The 21,382-nt window shown below is 26.8% G+C and overlaps 1 protein-coding gene across 1 annotated transcript; it reads left to right on the forward strand.

Annotated features, from left to right (window-relative positions):
- The first annotated feature begins 5,528 nt into the window (after nt 1-5,528).
- On the forward strand, nt 5,529-18,530 carry LOC119684991 (putative fatty acyl-CoA reductase CG5065). Its single transcript, XM_038099157.1, has 6 exons — nt 5,529-5,635; nt 12,210-12,437; nt 15,741-16,135; nt 16,198-16,307; nt 17,571-18,003; nt 18,066-18,530. The coding sequence occupies exons 2-6, from the start codon at nt 12,216-12,218 to the stop codon at nt 18,481-18,483; spliced, it is 1,578 nt and encodes a 525-aa protein (XP_037955085.1). The 5' UTR covers nt 5,529-5,635; nt 12,210-12,215; the 3' UTR covers nt 18,484-18,530.
- The last annotated feature ends 2,852 nt before the right edge of the window (nt 18,531-21,382 follow it).

Raw genomic sequence — 21,382 nt, forward strand, 5'->3', positions numbered from 1 at the left:
AAAGAAATTCAATAAGTTTTTAGAATTGTTTTTAACATTGTTTTTAAATATAAACAAAAACAGTTTTAAAGTTTATAAATCACACCCATTTTTCCCTATTTCATGTTTTTTAATTCTTTAAAAACATGTGTATTTTCTGTTTTTAATGTATACATAATTTCCTATCCATGAATTACTACAACAAATTATGCTCATAATGGGAGCACAGAAACACTTTTCGTACTTATCGTGATTATTATCCGTAATACACATTTTATTTGTTTAGACATTTCAATTTTGGATTTGTAGAAACTTCTGTTAATTTTTTTTTTGTTTTAATAAATAATTGCAATAAGTCAAGAATTACATTTTAGAATAAAATAATTTCTTGTAGCCATTGAGAATATGTAGTCTGCAATTTATATTTATAATTTCAACAATATAATTTATTATATCTAAAGCATAATTTTGACTATTGAAACTTATAAAAAATATTAAAACTATAAAAAGAAAAATGAGTTAATATGTTAAACATATTCCTCAATATTTGATTCAAGATTATTTTAATTTTTTACCTTCAAATTTTAACCAACTTTGATATTTGCATAGGTTGTATTTTTTTTTATAATTACATCGAAGTTTGAATTTTATATATTTTTAAAAGTTGTCTTTTATTTAGAATTTTTCATATTCCACACAAAAAATCTTCGACTTCATCTATTTCATAATAAAAATATTGAGTCTGACTAAATTACTTCATTACTCGATTTATTAATTGAATGAATGTCAATTAGGGCAATTGAAGCAACTATTTTAAGTGCATTTTTGTTAATATCGCTACCGATATTGTGTGCGGAGCAAAATATATACAGTAATTCGATTTCTTTATTTGTAAAAATGCATCCATAGAATTGATCAATAAAATTGATCTGCGCTGAAACTATTCGTTTTAATACCTGCTGAAGTAATGATACAATCTTCCAAAATTCGAATGCATTTTAGAATAGTGATTCATATGCAGACATTTTCACTGCATGATTTAATTGTTACAGTAAATGTTGTTGAGTAAATGTTGATTAATTTAAACTTAATTTATTTCCTTGTCCCTAATAATATATATTATTGTCTCTATAAAAGAACCACATTTATTAGTACATAGTTAGTACGTTCTTAATTATGTGTTAATGAATGGCCAAATGTTAGTATAAAGAGTAAGCTACTTTATTACACTCTACAAAATTGTTTTTATTTAAAATGTTAAACAATAACAAAAGAAGAGATCTATTTAAGATTCCTTAAAATTAGTGTATATCTATCCTAGTTGCAAAAATGCAATAAAATACTAGTTAATATCTTCAAAACACATACTAAATATTTTGTTAGCATTTTCAATAAAATATTCAGAGTTTTGTAACTCAGTAAAGCCCAACGTTAACATAATTGCGAAACCAAAATCAATTTTCAAATAAGTTAGCACCAAGTGAACTTTAGCATATGTTTTACGAGATTTTAGCTAATTTTTAAACAAAACTATGACATGATGTGCTGTAATAGAGTAAGTCCACATACCTCTTTGCACATCAATAAAGATAGAAGTAATTTAAATATTATGATTTGCAATATTCACCCTACTTCCTGAATTTTTGACTATTAATAAAACATGATGTTGGTTAATATATTTCTTAAAAAATAATAATTATTTAAAGCTTTAAAGAATTGAACATTCTAATTTTTTATAAAAAAGTTTAGAAAAATTATGTTTCTTCTTATTATTAACAGCTATAACATATTAATATATATTTTAATTTTAATTTACCAGTTTAAATAACAAAATTCATCTCTATGTCACTATCTCTATTATAAAATCTGTAAATAGTGCTAAAACGGATATGTTCAAAAAATATTTTTATGTATAATAAATTAAAGCAATTTCTCATTTAAAATTATAACAAAAAGACCTATTTTAATTAGCACAATGATGAGATTATTTATTAACAAACACATTAAGAAGTTATATATTTTTTTCATGGTGTTAATTTTTTTTTAAATATTTGCAGCTTTTCTCACATTTTTTGTGAGGTATTTTCACTAAATTAGAAATATTTTATTTAGTTTTGATAAATACCAATAATAGCTCTTCGTTTTCTAATAGTATTCATGAATGACTAATATTTTAATAACTTATTTCTTTTGTTTGTGATACGTATGAAGGATTAATTTACAATTTCAAGGCTAGCCGATACTAGAACAAAAGAGTTTTACATATTTAGCCTATGCCTATATTAATATACCTTCATGAACATTTGTCAAACTATCAAAAAAATAGAAAAAAATTCTAAGATTGATATCTCATATGGGATGAGAAAATAACACTCGGTAAAATTAACTCAATACTCTAATTTATCGAGAAAATAAGACTTGGTAAATTATTTTAAAACCTTTAAGCTGGCTCAATATATTCATTGTTGGTACTGTAAATTCTCCAACTAATTAATAATAATATAAACTATAAACTGATGTTTTGATATCCATGTAAACTGATGTTTTGATTTAGTTTTGAATATTTATAATATTTAAAAATCTGATTAAATTATATTCATTATATTTTTACTGAAGGCGAAGGACAAAGCTTTTAAAGTTAACTTTAAAATTAATTTTAATGTTAACTCACAAATAAAAAAAATATTTTTACTAGAAATTGGGATAATTGTTTAAATTTTTAACAAGGATTAAGAATAGTCTCAGTAGGAGTTCACATTAATTATATGTTTAGATGTCATTTAATAACAAAAAAATTTAAAATTTACACACTTAAAAATTCATTTTTATCAGCAAAATGATGGAATTTTAGGAATATTGCTCTTTTAAAAATATTTCAAAAGGCAAAGCTTCTACTTCAAATTAGATCAAAAATGACTTTGAGCAGTTTTTACCAGCAAAGATCAGAAGCTTTATGAACGTGTAATTATAATACTGTCAGTAATACTCGCAAAAAGAATTAGACCAATATGAAAAATATATGCTTTAAATATGTGGAAACTGCAAAAATATCCTCCATCATTTTTACAAGAAAAACGTGATTAGTTTCGGAACAACTCATTATATTCAAACTAGGTTAGATACGATAAGACGTTTATGTCAATACCAACTCCGCTATAACATTATCATATAAAAGTCTGATATATATTGTCCCTTTTCTGACCGTTCTGACTGAGCTGGCATCGCACAATATTAGGAACCTAGCCAGACTCATAGAACTGTCAGGTTGCTTCACCTTCACCTAATGGGGGGGTCGTTGCCTTTTTCGGCATTGGTCGAATACTGATCTTGTCTATGTACGAACCAACGCTATTCCTGTAATACCACAACTGGCCATTATTTGAGCTCAAGTGGGCTTTCTTGGTACACAAGCCCGCCAGTCTAACCTAACCTAACTTAACCTGGTATATATTCCTTTAAGCATTAATTTTTAATATTTTTACTTTTAAATACGGGCACAATAAACCCGACGGTCGCAGCACTACATCCCTTAACAATAATACTTATTATAACAATAATACAATAATACTAGTTTATATAAAATTTGAAACAATTTATTTAAATTTATGTGCACTACTTATAAACTTCATTCAAAAGATGTTATGAACTGAACAAACAAAATTCAATATATCCAAATATAGTAATGATACTTGTTATGCATTCAATATTAATGTTAAAGCAATTAAAGCAATATTAATACCAGAGATGATTTCTTGGTCCAAGGCTATATAAAATGCCATGAAATAAAAATAATAACATAGGTGGGAAGAGTTTCATTACTAATATTAAGAATGGGTTGAATAATTTCTTAACCTAACAAAGAAAATACACTCAATACGACTGTTACATTATAAATAAATTATTGTATAAGCATAAAAAAATATTAAATATCTGACCTATTTAACTAGGGTGTCGTATCAGGATACATGGAATGCTTCGTGCCTTTATGGGAAAGTATTAGAGCATCCATCAAATAGGCTCTATTAGGCTAAATAGGCTAAATAGGTCATTACTGCTTTGGTCCTTGCTGTTCAGGTGCGTAGTCTATTTAAATTACATCTTTATTCGACATTTGGATTATGCCCTAGATTGGATGGATGTATATATGTATGTCACTTTGAAAACGTTATAAAATATACTATAGGTCATTACTGCTTTGGTCCTTGCTGTTCATGTGCGTAGTCTATTTAAATTACATTATTATTCGACATTTGGATTATGCCCTAGATTAGATGGATGTATATATGTCACTTTGAAAGCGTTATAAAATATACTACGTGTCTATATTTTTGTATTAGTATTTGATTTTTAGTTCATAAGTGTTATTATGACATATTATCGACATTTATTTTGTAACAGTCATTATTGCATTAAAGAAAAATAAAATATATTCTGATCAATTTTTGTTAAACAAAATTGGAATTCGTGACAGCATACATTCAATGGAATTTTAGACTGTAGTGCAATCTTTTCGAAAAGAATCGCAAATAAATACAAAAAATATTATATAAACTTTCAATAAATATTAGAGCTTTGCTATTGCGAATCATGCCAACAAAATTATTTTTTTACTGTTATTTGCACATATTGTTGTATTTGACAGTAGTCCTTTCAACTGTTAAGTGGATATGTTACATGCGTCGTGTATATAACATACCAGTTTTATGACTTGGAATTCAGGTTCGGTTTATAAATTTGTTGTTTAATTTTTTCTTATTTTCTTATTGTTTTGTTGTGGGTATCTGTGCAGCAAAAATCTTATTTAAATGGAAGTTGATGAGTTAGCCAACGTAACACGAGTATGTAAACATGCTGCAGTTTATGTGGCCTTGCAATTGAAGTTAAACTCCTTCAAAGTGTGTCTGTCGTTGATGGTTTTTAGGTCAAATAAACTGTTTCAGAGTTGCCAAATGAGGGATTGGCAATTATCATATTACTAACTCCCATTTTTTAATATATTTTATTCAGCTATTATTAAAATTATTAAAGCTAAAAATTATTTTTTCCTGATTTAAGCTAAAAATATAATTATAGAACGAATGTAATTGTTTTCACATTCGTTCTTATACGTGTATAGTATGCTTATAGTATAGGTACATTTACACTTGCAAAGTATATTACATCGGTAATTTAGAAACGTTACCTAATAATAATTGTGGACTTGAATTGTTTAAACAAAAATATTAGTTTATTCGTCTGTGACTATGTAGAAGGCAGTGTATTGAAAAATTTACTGCCATTCTTTCTTTGAAATAAAAGCCTCAATTAGAGTGTGTACATTATGATTTCGAATACGTTTAAATATTATTGTACAATATACAATCTACTGTTTAATCACTGTATCGCTGAGCTTGAATCATCACACAAACGTAAATTGAAGCCACAGCCGTGTTCATATTTGCAATTCGTACGCTTAACTATTTCCTTTACCTCGAAGAGTTTGTATAATTTTGAGGCATTCGTGCATTTTGGTTTAGTCAAGATTTTGACTTCAGCAGAAGCAAATCACGTCAAATCACTGGTGTTCAACTCAAAAAATTTATTGTAAAATTCGATATTATTTTCCCATAATATTATTTCATAAAAGGAATTATTTAATATAAGTAATTTATAGGAAGTGAGTTCGGTTTGTTATAAAGTAAATGTTTAACATAAAAGTGTTAATGGAAAAGTAACAAATTCATTTGAAGTGATGACTTTGAAAATAATTCAATAATAAGAAATTCAAATAATTATTATCAATATTTGTGTAAATGATTTTACACAATTAATTATGTGTGCATTTTAAAACACAAAAAGTTTTTGACAACCTTCTTGGCTAAACGGAAACATATTTTTCTGAAACGATGTGCATACCAATAATTAATTTACTTATTTTATTCACTGAACATAATATGTGCTAAAAGTGCTCATTTTATAAAAATTGCATTTTAATATTAAAAACAAATTATAACTTCAACTGCATCTATTAAAAATGTTTAAAAAAATACTAACAATATCAACTTAAATATTTTGTCTTAAATAAGCTACACTAATATTAGTTTTTATTGATTATGTGTGTTGCATATGCTATATTATCCATATAATTCAAAAAATCTATCATTATTAATATTCTCTTATTTTCTTAAAAAACTCTATCATTAGTAGTAAAAGGCCAAACAATCACAACACTATGACCTCTTCAACATAAACAACTGATGCTTATTCTAACTAAAAAAAACTTAAATTTGCTATTGAAGTGAAAGATAAGTTAGAGTAAAATATCATTTCCTAATAATGTCTTAGCATTACTTAATTATATTAATGATTATTTATTTCTGCTAAAATAGTATGACATTATATAGTAAGTGAAAATTTCGATAGCATTCTAAAATGTTACACGCTGTCAACTTTTTTGTAATATTCCACATAGTACAATATAATTAAATTGTATAAGTAAAAAATAAAAATAAATAAATTATTTTATTTCAATCAGAAATTTATGATTTAAATAGTTCTAATTAAATTAAAATATTATTATTAATTGTCCTTTTAAAATGGTAACAAAAAGTTGCTAATTAAAATAAAATTTTAATTAATTGGTATAATTAGAAAAAAAAAATAAATATTTTATTTAGAGCTCAGAAACTTATATGATTTAATAAATTTAAATTTCAATTTTAAACAAGAAGTCATTAAAAAAATTTTTAATAATTTTTACATAAGCAACAGTGACGTAACCAGAATTTCACCGCAAGGAGATAATGTTGTGAAAAATCTCAGAAAATATAAGAAAACTGCAAGAAACCTGAAATTTTGAAAGGGAAAGTAATACGAAAAAATTTTATAAAGATAAATAAACTGAAATGGAGACTGAAATTTCGTAAAAGAGATAGTGATGTTCTGAAAAACTTTTAGAAAGACAAATAAGTTGAAATTCCAAACAAGATTTCTTCAACAGAGAGGCAATGTTTTGAAGAATTTCTGGTAAAATAAATAATTTAAAATCAAACCCAAGATTTTATCACTAGAGATCGTTTTTGTGAAAAAGACTTTGAAAAAACTATTTATTAAATAGATTCACTGTTTTTTCTTTTTTTTTCAGAAGCAAAATTATCAAATATATTTTGCCAACCTTAAATTTTTCGTAATACAGAAGTAGATTAACTTTTAAAATAACACATTAATCCAATGACAAAAATATATATATCCTTTAATTATAGCATACGTTAGCACCCAGTTACTCATTTACTATTATCCTATCTAACACATAGCATAACAATTTCTTTTGTACTTAAAAAACTTAATATTTTTAAAGAAAGGTCTATTAATATTTTCTTCTTTCAAAAACCTTTGCTACTCTAAAAGATCGCAAAAAAATAGATCCGTAAATAATAACATTACTTAACAACCTCAAATTTGTAATTATTTGAAAAGCACCCTCTTCTAAAATTCTTCCATTTTCCCAAATCTTCGGTCAAAAATCGATAGGTTGTACTTTTTAATTCCTTTGAAGAATTTTTTTTTATTTTAGCTATTTGTTCCATATTGTTTTTTGACCAATAAAATATTAAGTCACGGAATAATGTCAAACGATGTTTAAATTTTGACAGAAAGAAGATAAAGTGTACATAATTCACCTACCATCACTCACTAATAGTTGTGAACGTAATCAATCTTAGAATTCATATAAACATAATATAGGTAAGATTCTTACTTAATTTAAAATAATATTCTTACTCAATGCTCCTGTTTTCTCACGTTCTCTTCTTTAAAATTAACTATTTTTCCATCAAAATTAATTTTTATTTGTAAATTTCGAAAAAATTTGATCTCTTTGCGATACTTTTGAGTTTCATTATTATTTGAAGTAATATTAACACTTCTTTTGTTTACAAATATCCACATTATTAATAAAATTAATTTAATAATGTATTAAAATCACCACAACGAATATGATTTCTCCCATAAAAAAGAATTAAAAGCTGAAAAAGATTAAAAATGAGAAGTGTTGACTAACTTTACTAAAAACACTTAATAAAAATAAAAACATTTTTGTAGATAAACTTTATAAAATTGTTCAATGTTAAAAAATTATGAAAAACAAAATATATTTATTTTTTTCACTTTTAATAGTTCTTTACTTTGGTTTACATTAGGTTAAGAAATTCATCAGCTCATTCTTAATCGACGAATAATTAAATGCAGTTACTAACGATTTTTCTCTCCTTAAGTCAGTAACATTAGGAATAGTGTAACATATATTTAAATAATTTAATCAAAAGAGTTCAAGTTATGTGAAATACTGATATTAAATTCCTATGATTATAAGGTGTTAAGTGATAATTATTCAGCATGCATTTATACACATCAATTACACATCGTTTGATTTGAATTATTGTAGACAAGTTGTGTAAACAGTGTTTAAATTGTTATTTTGTACTCACTTATATATGATTATTCTAACATATATACAATTTTGCTGAAACTCATACGAATATTTAAAAATGTAATACACGTATATCCGTCGATATGAAAGAACGTGCACCATTATTGTTTGAAATTTTTGTGCCAGTTACAAATATTTATATAAATCATTAAATATTAAATGTTAAATAATTAATTCTATTAAAATTGTTTATTTAATAATACAATATTAATAATTAATAAATTTATTAATAATTAATTAATTTAAGCTGTTTTAGATAATTAAAATTTGCCTTATTGGATTTTTAAAGGAATGAATTCATAATCTATATTCCCTCAGGATTATATTCATATATACCTTGTGATCAAAAAATAACTTTAATTTTTAATTTTTGAATTCCCGCGCTTATCCAATCGGTAAATTTTTTTTATTTTCACGCTATTATACACATCCTGTCAAAGTTTAACGCAGATCGTACGATTAGTTTTTGTTTGGCGTCTATACAAAGAAGTCGAAAAATGTTCGTGTGGCAATTTTTACCTTATGGCCTCTATAGTCTCAAAACACGTTCCTCGCAATGGCAATTTAAGTCGGGAGAAGAGAAGTCGGGGCCATATCTGGAGAGTACGGTGCTTGGTTGATGATATTGGTGGAGTTTTTGGCCAAAAATACGGCTTTTTTTGAATGAAATTCAGCTTTATTGCCACCAGCCGAGAAGCAACGCGTTTCAAATACTGCAAATTTTCTAATCGGTTCACAACGATTTTCCAACACGATCTGCTTTGCCGATTCAATGTTTTCTTCAGTAACAGAAGTTGTTGGACGGCCAGAGATCTCATCATGATCCAAGCTTGTAGGACCGTGTTTGAATTTTTTAAACTATTTGTATACTCGTGGTTGCGACACACACAAATCATCAAAGGCCTTTTTTAACATTTTTTAACAGTTTCGGCACACTTGAATCCAACACAAAATTTGATGCACGCACGTTGTTCTAATTTTTGATCCATTATAAAAATCGTCACACGAACATTTTTCGACTTCTTTGTGTAGACGCCAAACAAAAACTAATCGTACGATATGCGTTAAACTTTGACAGAATGTGTATAATAGTGTTGCCAACGTGAAAATAAAAAAATTTACCGATTGGATAAGCGCGGAAATTTAAAAATAGGCCTCTCGTTCTTTTTTAATTAGAAGGTACGTATAAGATTAATTAAATACCAATCCAAAGATATATATTATTCCTCTTTTGGGAAATAAATCTTTAGACAGTGTGTCCACCATATTATGATATTACACTTACTAGCATTTGTATTATTTGCCTTTATTGGCGAATAAACGAAGAAAAGTGCCTTTACGCTAAATAATCTTTGTAGATAAATGATGTACATATAAAAATTTTGTGCAATAAATTTAATCGATCTAAATTGGGTAAATAAAATTTATGACTATAAGCGTATCTAATATCTGTATTATATTTCATTCTTATTGCTACAGAACTTTTATATAAACTGATTGCTGATACAAAAGTTATGTGGACAAAAATAATAAAGAGGTTTTTCGAAAAGTAGTGAACTACAACAACAAAAATTCATTTTTATATTATTTTAATTAACTGAATTTTTGGCTAACCATATAGCTGTTTCGTGTATTGCCAAATACCCATCATCAGTTGTCTTGGAATTATTTCTGATATTTAAATATTCGTAAAATATTTTTTTTTTGTCTACAAATTCCTGGGATTGAGCTCCTGTCAAATTTGAAGCTCAGAGTCAGCATTCATTAGTCAGCTGACCCAAAGCCATACTTGAATTGTATGTTCGAGCTTTTTTCTGAAGTTTTTTTAATTTGCTGTGAAAGTTTTATTAGCATATTTACAAAAATAATATTACATATCACCTCCAAAAACTGATTGTCCGATTGTCTCTGATTTTTTGTATTATTGCTATATGAACTGATTGTATATGCAAAACGTTTTTTAACTTCTGCATTCTTGACCCATGAGACTTTGAAAGTCACATATTTTGGAGAGAATTGAATTACTAATGTTTACTCTGGAAATTTTGCTGTATAATTAGCGGTGTTTTACCAAATATTGTTATTTAAATTTTAATAGGTTAAAATTAACTTAGAATCAACTTAGAATTTCTATTAAGTAAAAATTTAATTAATAACAAATTATAGTCTTTAATCAATTGAACTTCTATCGACAACATCGCTTTTTAAAACTGTAAATAATAACTGATAATAGACTTGCAATAGATATTAGCCATTTAAACTAATATATTCATATCCGTATACGTCGCGGCAAAATACTAAAATTGAAAAGTCTAATAAATAATTCTTAGAAATGTTTGTGAAGTCCATTTAAATTTCATTCAAATCTAAGCAAATTGCATTGGGGATTTTAATTCGCTGTTCTATACAATATTTTTATAATTGCAGTGTAAAGATATATATTTTTCAACTTTGACATGCAATTTAATTGCACATTTAATTAAATTTAAATAATTTCTGTGAAAAACTGATTATAATAGAAACAATGCAAGTATAAGTGAAGGCACTGGTATGGAATCATTAAAAGCAAAAATAAAATTTAAAAAATAATTTCTTACTTTCTTTTCTCATTACTCGTGGTTGCTCTGCTCTTATTGTATTTAATGAAAATTATAACGAAAAAAATAAAAATGGTTTTGTGTGACAAATACGAAAATTAAAATCTATAAAGTTTAAATGTATGTTATAAAATTAAATTGAAAGAAAGTTTTAGCAAAAATTCAACTTAAATTTGATATATAATTTCAAATAAATACACTGTTTTGATATCAATCCAAAATATAACTTCCGTGTTTTTTAATATATTAATTTAAATGATATATTGGAGTGTAATATGCATTGTACAACAATTTGAAAATTTGAAAATATTAAATTTGATATTAAACAATAAAAATTTTAGAATAGTTATGAATTCGAAATGTCGGTGTTATTTATGTAGATAATAACTATATAAAATATAAATAAAAAATAAAATACCAACTTAAAAGATTTTTATTTAAAGTTTCATAGAAGCGCTTAAAACCCAAAATAATAAAAACTTTATATTTGTGCAACATTAAAAAAGTTATAAGTATACCGAATCCTAAATACCCTTTAGACAGAGATATTTACGGAATATCTCAAGTTTTTCAAACTTAATCTGTATATCTATATGGTCTCCATATTGAAATGAAGATATAATAATAAATAATAATAAATTTTGAAATATATTAAAAAATAAAGTGATAACTTAACTTCATAAGTTCAATCATAAATAATTTTTTCATCGTTAGTTCTCCAAAATTATTAAAAACCGATTTACCAATGGTGGTGGCTAACTGCCTGCAAAGAGCAAGGCATCTGCAGCAAAAATGAAAGAAACATAGCTTTCTTTTTCTCTGTCATAGCTTACTTGTATTTAAAGTAATTTATTGATGCCAAGAACTAGACATGCTAAAAGTTTAACAAGAAAAACTTCTAATATTAGCACGCACTCGACACCGCTGGTTTAGAGAAATCTCTTCTATTACTGTTTATTACCGATAAGGTGTGCTCCACATTTCATATTGCAAAGATTCTGTATCTAAAATTTAATTTTTGAGAATTGGAAATAACTAAATTTAATAAATTTGCTGTTTTAACCACATAAAGACTATATGTATATGTGTGAAGGGTATAAAAGAAAATATGTTTCAACGTGATATTATATTCTATTATCTTTTAATTATTTTTAAATTTTATTTAGCAAAAAATGGAGCTTTCACAAAATACGTTCGAAAATAATATATCTCAAATAGCAGAATGGTACGCTGGAAAAAATATATTAATTACTGGTGCCACTGGATTTATGGGAAAAGTTCTTGTAGAGAAACTTTTGAGAAGCTGTCCAAAATTAAATAAGTTATATCTGCTTATAAGACACAAGAAGGGAGTAGATGCTTTCATACGAAAGGAGCAATACTTTAAATCAATAGTAAGTATAGAATATTTTTATCGTGAATGATACTTTAAACATCTAATAATACAGTAAGTATACCATATAGTTTATAGTATGAAGTGTATATAACATAAATAGTAAATATTATAATAGTAAATATTAACATTATTCAGATTTATTATCTTATTATCAGCTTCAACCTGTATCTGAATGTATGTATTTCGAATTTTTGTTAAATTTATAAACACTGATGGTGTAACTAACTGTTCGGCTGTATTTAAAAATATTCTCAAATGCTTTGATAATGCTAACTTACTACAATATTCAATATCCGTTAGTAGCATTGAACTACATAATAATAAAAAGATTTTTATAAATTATTTATCACTATTTTAATTTAAAGTCTAAATTAAATACTAAAATGAACTTAATTCAATTGTTTTAATCTACATTTGATATGTTAACTTCTTAACAAAAGTGATTGTATAGTCTTTGCAATCGAATATAATAGCGATTTAGAAAAAAGTTTAGAAAAATTTTAGGCAAAAGAAGGAATTCTACAGAGTGAATAAAAAGTTATGATATACCCTAAATTTATTGGTAAGGTTTATGATATGTAAATATACTTAACCAAAAACAATTAATCGTTTTCGAGATCATTCTTAATATGTTCATAGTATGTCTGTAAAAAGCAGTTGTTTATAAAATCATCAAAAGCTATTTACCTATGTTTATTATTATAGTTTTATAGATCAATATAATACAATAAAATAGAATTGTATATATTATGTCTAATGCCATATTTACAATTCTGTATCCACCTAAGCTAGTTTTACAAGCATTTTGTTACAAATTTGTATGAAAAATATTACTTATTGTTGTACATTTGTCGAGTTAATTACCATATAATAAACGAATTGTAAGAATTTTTAATTTACACATAGCGCACTTGAAATACCAAAATTTAATTAAATTTATAAGCTACAAAAATTATTACATTTTTGTTTAATTGAGTATTCAGAGTTATTTACTTTGACAAAAAAAAAATGTTTGGGTTAGAACTCAATTTCAAAGCGCATCTTCGAATATTTTTGGCATAGGTATTACCAATTCATATTCCTACGCCCACGGTCAATGTCAGAGTAACCATAAATAACAATAGTAGGGCTTTCGGTATACTAAAGTTTTTGAGAATACGTCTCATGTTACCAATAAAAATTCGTTCTCTTTGAGTAAATAGTAAATTAAGTAAATAGCTAAAAAATATTCTGTGTGATCTTTATTCTAATATTATAAAAAATATATACATATAAGAAAGCATAAATATTTAAACTATGCATAAGTAAGAACTCGTGAGTATAGGGATAGTAATCCGGGCCTCCCCATTACGCTCTTTCATTATTTTACTGTAGCCCCTGCTAATTTACTTTTAATGATGCATTACATAACGTTACCAATAATGAAACGGAAATTTCGTAGAGTAATATTCGTAATCGGAAATTTTGTTAATAAATTGCTTTTATAGCTCACCAGACGGTTGTTCTGAGTGTTGAGAAATGCACATCATTAGTGGTATTTGGATTATATATCCACAACTTTTTTGTAATATGGTCCTCATTAAAGGATCAATACGCCAGAAGGAACAAAGTAAAATATAAATAATGTTTCTACAAAAATAATAGTACAGAAATCTAACAACAAAGACTAAAACACGTCTATTAAGTATTTTTTGATATTCGAAACAATTGTATAGTCAATTAAAAATGTAATTAATTTAAAATAAAATTTTGTTGTAATTCTCTATTATGAAAAACCTTATATTTAAAATATTTATTTTTATTGTTCATATAACAATAACAAATACTCTCCACCCTGTGCTCTTTCATCAGGCAAATAATAACTAACACAGGTCTATTATCCTATGATAAAGCTTGAGTCAGGTTTGTTGCTTAAGTCTTTCGTTATACTCCAATCTTAAAAGTTTAATTTCGCAATTATTTGTAGAGGAACAGAAGAGTATCTTTTTCTAATTAAAGACATATTTCAAGTATTTTTGCCTGAAAGTTAAAATTTTTTAATTTTTCATTTATTTAATCATAGAGTAAAATAAAAATATAGGACTAATATGATTCAAACCTTTTAAATTTTATTCCCGATACTTCTTAAGCAGATTGTATGCTTATAACATAAACAACACACAAAATATAAGTTAGTGTGTTTTAACTTTTTCCCTAATGAAGTACAAAAAGAAACAAATATAGCATGAATTTTAAATTTTTTATTTATTATTTAATTATTTTGCCACTGATTTTTTGATGAGCTGACAAAAAATTACCATTGTTCATTTCCTAATACAATTTTGTGTTTTATTGTTACTTCAGTTGTTATTTAGTTAACTTCAACTAAGCTAAACTGTATAAAAATAAGTACATGAAATCATTTTCAGTATGAGTAAATAAGTCATGGCCCTTGTTCCATGAGATGCAACTAAATGTTTTTATTTATTTCTGTATCTTTAAATTTATGTGTTTATAAGCATGACTGAATGACAAACATTTCTTGTAATGATAAAGGTATTTCCACAAGTTCATATGTATGTATAATATATTTCAGAATATGTTGAACGGTATTAAGAAAACTTCAAATTGATTATGAATAGGAAGTTAATATTATTATCAGATACATGTGTACCTGATTCATTTTATACGAATATATGTGTATAATTTTATTAAAGGTAATATGTGTAACTACAGTTCTTATGGAGTATTTCATAAAAACAGATTAGTTTATAAGTAGAGTTATTATACTAAATCATATTACCTTTAGAGTATTATTGCACATATAAAATTAATTTGTGTGATTTTAATATAATTGAACTACAACAACAACAATTCTTTTTATATTATTTTAATTAATTGAATTTTTGGCTAACCATATAGCTGTTTCGAGTATTGCCAAATACCCATCATCAGTGGTCTTGGAACTATTTCTGATATTTAATTATTCGTAAATTATTTTTTTTGAGACTACAAATACCTGGGATTGAACTCCTGCCCTGCCAAATTTGAAGCTCAGAGTCAGCGTTCATTAGTCAACTGACCCAAACCTGTACTTGATTTGTATGTTTGCACTTTTTTCTAGAGTTTTGTTAATTTGCTGTGAAAGTTTATTAACAACCTATTAATGATTTTATCAATTTTATTTATTTATTTTATTTTATTTATTATTATTTCACAATTATTATCATTCATAATTATTAATAATTTTAAATCATTTTTGAACGCAAATGTATACTTTACTCTAAAACAGAGTTTAATTGTAAAAAATTGATTATTTTAGGTTTTTAAAAAACTGTTAGAAGCAGATAGTAAGATCATGAACAAAATTCAAGTTGTCAAAGGCGATGTAATGGAGAATGACCTTGGTTTAAATGTGAATGATGCTAATGAATTAGCCTCGAATGTTGAAGTAATATTTCATTGTGCAGCTAACGTCCGTTTTGATCAACCTTTACGACCAATGATTCAAATGAATGTGGCTGGCACATTAAAATTACTCAAATTAGCACTAAAAATGCCAAATTTAAAAGTTTTGTTACATGTTTCAACTTCGTACTGCCAGTGTAATGAGAGCGTCTTAGAGGAGCGGGCTTATGCAGCACCACAAAATCCATTTGAAATAATGAACATGATAGATACGATGGATGATCAAAGTTTAGCTAAAATTACTCCAAAGTAATTTTCAACTTAAATTCTTAAATTGTATCTTTTTTATTAATTTTGTTTAATATTTGCAGTTTATTAAATGGATTACCAAACACTTATGCCTATAGTAAGGCATTATCAGAAGATCTTATCAATAGATATGGTAGCAAACTGCCTATTGTAATAACTAGACCATCAATTGGTAAGAAACAATATTATATATTAAATAAATTATTCCCTTAATATAAGTTAAAATATCCTTTTTTATTCCTTTCATTTTAAATAATAATAGCAGCATATTTTATAACAGAAGTAAGAAAAAGACTATATCGTATTATGTATTCAAATATAAACCTTTTAGTGTTCACAATATATTTAATAATGCACATTTTATATGAATATATGTATATAGTTTTATTTAATGTAATATCTAATACTGCAGCCAAAACTTTTGAACTTTTTTGCTCGATAAGTCAGAGCTTAGAATCTAATAGATATTAGACCGCTAAATTAGCTGAACCATATGTATACATCAGACAAAGTTATTGAGAGTTCTCTAAGGAAAGTTTTTCATACTACTTATACTATAGTAGTAGTAGTTTTAGTAGTAATATAGTAGTTTTTTTATAGCAATTATATTGTATTTTTTTAACTGAAGTTATATTAGAATCAGTATCGGTTATAAAAATGAAATATGAACTCGTATATACCTATAATTTTTGTTAGGTATAACTTTTATTACAAATATAAATAGGTAAAATCAGTACTTTAAACATTGAAAACAATTGCATTTTTTTAGTCCGAACTTATTGACATAATAGTAATGTGGCAATCGCGTATGTACATATGTGGACTTATTAAATAAAGACCAAATTTTTATGAAAATAACAAACAATCTATAAGAAACATATACACTTCTTACTGCAATAGTAATAGTAATTGATCAGATATTACATTTACAGTCCCATACGCCTCAATTTACAATAGTTATTCCATTTTATGGTATCCACATTCTTCAGTAGATATGTTAAGACTAAAAAGTGTCAAAACATTACTTATGTACATTACTGAATTTATACTACATTACTACTTTGACCTAAACCTTAATGTAGTTTTTAAGTACGTATTTTTACGAAAATAAACAGTTTTTAAAACTCCATTCCTGAGAAAGAGCAACGAAATATTTTTTAGAGATTGTTCAACGTACGTTTTAGGACAGACTATAGTCGAATTTAAATCCAGATCCACTGTACCGTACTTACAAATCACATGCATTACATCATTTATTTAGTTTCAATTTATATTAAAAGTAATTTTAATTTAATTACCTTTTATTATATTCATTTGATTTTAATTTCAGCTTTCGCCGTATTTTAATTATTTATTTAAAAATTGAATTTACTTTAATTTAAAATTTAATTAAAATTATAAATAAAACATACTTATAGATTTCTTATTATTGCAGTTACTGCAGCTATATCAGAGCCTTTTCCTGGTTGGATTGAAGGCGTTAATGGGCCTACAGGCTTGATGATAGGTGCTGCACGTGGTGTAATACGATCAATGCACTGTAATCCTGACTATGCATCTACAGTGATTCCTGTAGATAAGGCTATAAATGGCATGATAGTAGCTGGATATGACCGAGCTAGCCATAAGTCAGATAAAGCAGAGTTTTGTAATTTATGTCTTTCAAGCAAAGCACTTTTAACTTGGGGTGAAAGTATAGAAACGGGAAAACGTTTTTTTTATGAAACTCCATTAAGTTTCGCGCTATGGTATCCAGATGGATCTATAAAGAAAAATTATTATCAACATTTAATATGTGTAATACTTTTTCATTATCTTCCAGCTTACTTTATAGACTTATGTCTTTTTTTGCTGGGACGGAAGCCATTGTATGAATTAAATAAATATATCAAATTGCATTCTTAGATTAATATATATGATTAACTTTCAGCTTGGTCCAAATACAAAAAAAAATATCAACAGGTCTAAAATTACTTCAATATTATACTACAAAAAATTGGGACTTTAAAAATGAAAAATTTCAAAAACTTAATGCAAAACTAAACTCTACTGATCAAAAAATTTTTGATGTGTCTGCAAGTCAAGTAAATTGGGAGCAATACATACGTATTTATATATTGGGAATGCGGAAATTCATTCTCAAAGAGGGCGATGAAACTATTCCTAATGCAAAGAAGAACTTAAGAAGGTTATATATTTTGGATCGTTGCACAACATTTTTTATATATGGTATATCTTTTTGGTATCTCTGGTCAAATATGGATTCATTTGTTGAACAAAGTGATGCTTTTATTCGTTCGTCTTTCCATATAATATACAATGATTACAACAAAACAATTAATTCCTGATATTATTTAGTTACCGCATAATAAAGAAGAAAAATTTTATTTTATCTAAATTGTGTTTTTTATTGAGATTAATTTTAATTAATTTCTTCTAAAGGAAAACAAAATATTAATAAACGTTATAGTTTTATTTATAAATAGTGAGAATATACCTATTAGTATATTGTAGATATGTGACTTAAGATATGTAGCCTCCATATGTATATCAAGTCAGACAAAGTGCACTTAATCCTTATGAAATAGATCTATTCCGATGAATTTAATCTAATACATGAATTTATCGCGAATGCAAGGTCGGGATCTAATGACATGTACCTACGGCTGCAATATGACATTACGCATAATTTCTATTACGAAAACACTCATCACATATCGAACGTACTTATTCAATGTTGAGGTGGTCTTTTTAAATTGAAATAATGTAACACCTTACTGGACGTTATCACAGAATGATGAAGCAGCACTGGGAGTGTTCGAGAGAAAAGTTTCTTGTAAGATCTTTAGTCCTCTACGAGTTGGCGACGACTACCGCATTAGAATGAACCACCAGCTGTACGAGCTTTATCATGACATTGATATAGTTCAGCGCATTAACATCCAGCGGTTTCGCTGGCTTGGTCATTTTGTGAGAATGGATGAGCATGCTCCGGCGAAAAAGGTGTTTGAAGCAGTAGTTGGCGGAAGAAGACGTAGAAGTAAACCGTGTCTCCGGTGGAGTGATCAAGTTGAGGGAGCACTAACTGGACTTGATATACGAGACTGGAGAAGGCGCGCAAGCAGCAGAGGAGCCTGGGGAGACATGCTGCGTCAGGCCGAAACTCGGTAACGGGTTGTTATGGCCAAATAAGTAAGTAAGTAAGTAACACCTTACTGGCACATTTGGCGTAATATGCACATGTTTAATAAAAAGTTTCACAATAAGGAGGTAAAATTTGTATTTGCATTTTACCTTCTTAAATAAATGATATTAATTAAATTGAATTACCTTGTAAAAATTGGGTAGCAAGGTATATGGACAATTTAATGGCTTTTTTCAAAAACTAATGTAATTATATGTTTGCAACCTATAATATAAATAATAAATATTAAAAAACATATGTATAATAAATAACAGATTTGTCTAATAAAAATAAAGATAGTATTAATGTGTTTGCACTAAAACTTGTTCTATACAGCATTTCTTTATTAACAAAATTGTGCTGTTCCATAACTTTCTGTATTATGAAGCACAGTCAACAAGCATTTATCAACACGTATCGACACATCACTACACTATCGGCACAACTTAGAATTTCCCTCATTTAGAACACAACTTAGCCTAACTCGCACATGTCCATAGTTATGTCAGGCAATCTTGCCTTTGGCTTGCAAGTGTTGAAATTTGAACATCATTATGGTTTAATGATCTATGTAATCCATATTGCCCTCCATATTTTACATCTCGCTACGCGGTAATTGTGTTTTCTGTAAAATGATGAAATAGTGAGGTGTAAGTTTGTTACTATTAAGGTCGTGTGCGAGTTAGGCTAAGTTGCGTTCTAAATGTGGGAAATTCTAAGTTGTGCCGATAATGTAGTGATGTGTCGATACGTGTTGATAAATGGCCAAATGTGTGCAGTGTAAAAAACCCGAAAAAATCTCCCATTTGGTTTAGCATCAACTTAGCCTAACTCGCACACGTCCTAAGTATATAACAGTGACGACTGCTCTAAGGTGCGGAGGTATGCGGCGCACACCCTAATATAATTTGCAAATTGTCAAATAATATATATAAATTCATTAAATATCTTTACATCGAGAATTCATATTATTACATTTTCATATATATATTTTTAAATATTAAAATCTTAGCAAAAATAATTAAACAAAATTGTCTAGCTCACATCGCAAAACATTTCTATCATATTTCGTCTTTCCCCTTTGAGCAATTGCATTCATATATTTCTGTCATAAGTGTGCACATAAGTAGAATGAACAAAATAATGTGGGTGTGCTCTAGCTTAAAATATGAGAAATGGAGATTGGGAATTGTATGAGAGTAATTTTCTGTTCTATTCGAATATCGACTGCATGTATAAGAATCCAACATGTTGACTTGCCGAAGCGGTTAGATGTGCGGTTAAAGTTTGCAGCTCACATTATCATACATTTCTTTCAAATTTAATCTCTCCCCTTTTAGCTGTTGCTCCAGTGAATAATAGTCGCTTTGTGTGCGGAGTAGCTGACCGCACATTTATACGCTGCAAGTGCGTTCGATTTTGTTTAATCACTGCATAAACATGCATGCTTCTAAGTACAAATTCTTTTGTTTGAAAAAAGTTGGTTTGATGTTATAAGAAGTATGTGAAAAATTGTGTTCCATATTGATGTAATATTAAACTTATATATAAATTATTAATTTTTATGTTATTATGTTTTATGTTTTATGTTATTTTGTTAATGAATTGTCAAATGTTATATTGTGAATATACTGTTGCCTAATGTAATATAGTTATTATTAATAAAACATCTTCTATATTTCAATTTATCATCTTTAATTTAAGTGGTACATATAAAAACAACATTGTAGAAGGGCCGCACACCCTTCCAAATAGAGCACGCGTCGCCACTGATATATAAGTATATATATATTCAAAAATATTTAAGAATATTTTAACAAAACTATATACAAGTATTTCATTAATTAATAATTAGGACACGATTACGGTTTCATAGCAAATTTAATTACTTCAAATCTTAATTCTCGAAATAAAACTATACAATTTTTAAAATGTTGAAGCGTTTACATGTTGATAATCGTTATCTATATAATCTGTAAAGAAATTATATGGACTAGCTAGCATGACGATGTTAATTAAGAAAAAAATCTATTAACAAACAGCGTAACAAAATATATAAAGGC

Source organism: Teleopsis dalmanni, chromosome 2, assembly GCF_002237135.1.
Source record: "Teleopsis dalmanni isolate 2A chromosome 2, ASM223713v2, whole genome shotgun sequence".
NCBI classification, from domain to species: domain Eukaryota; kingdom Metazoa; phylum Arthropoda; class Insecta; order Diptera; family Diopsidae; genus Teleopsis; species Teleopsis dalmanni.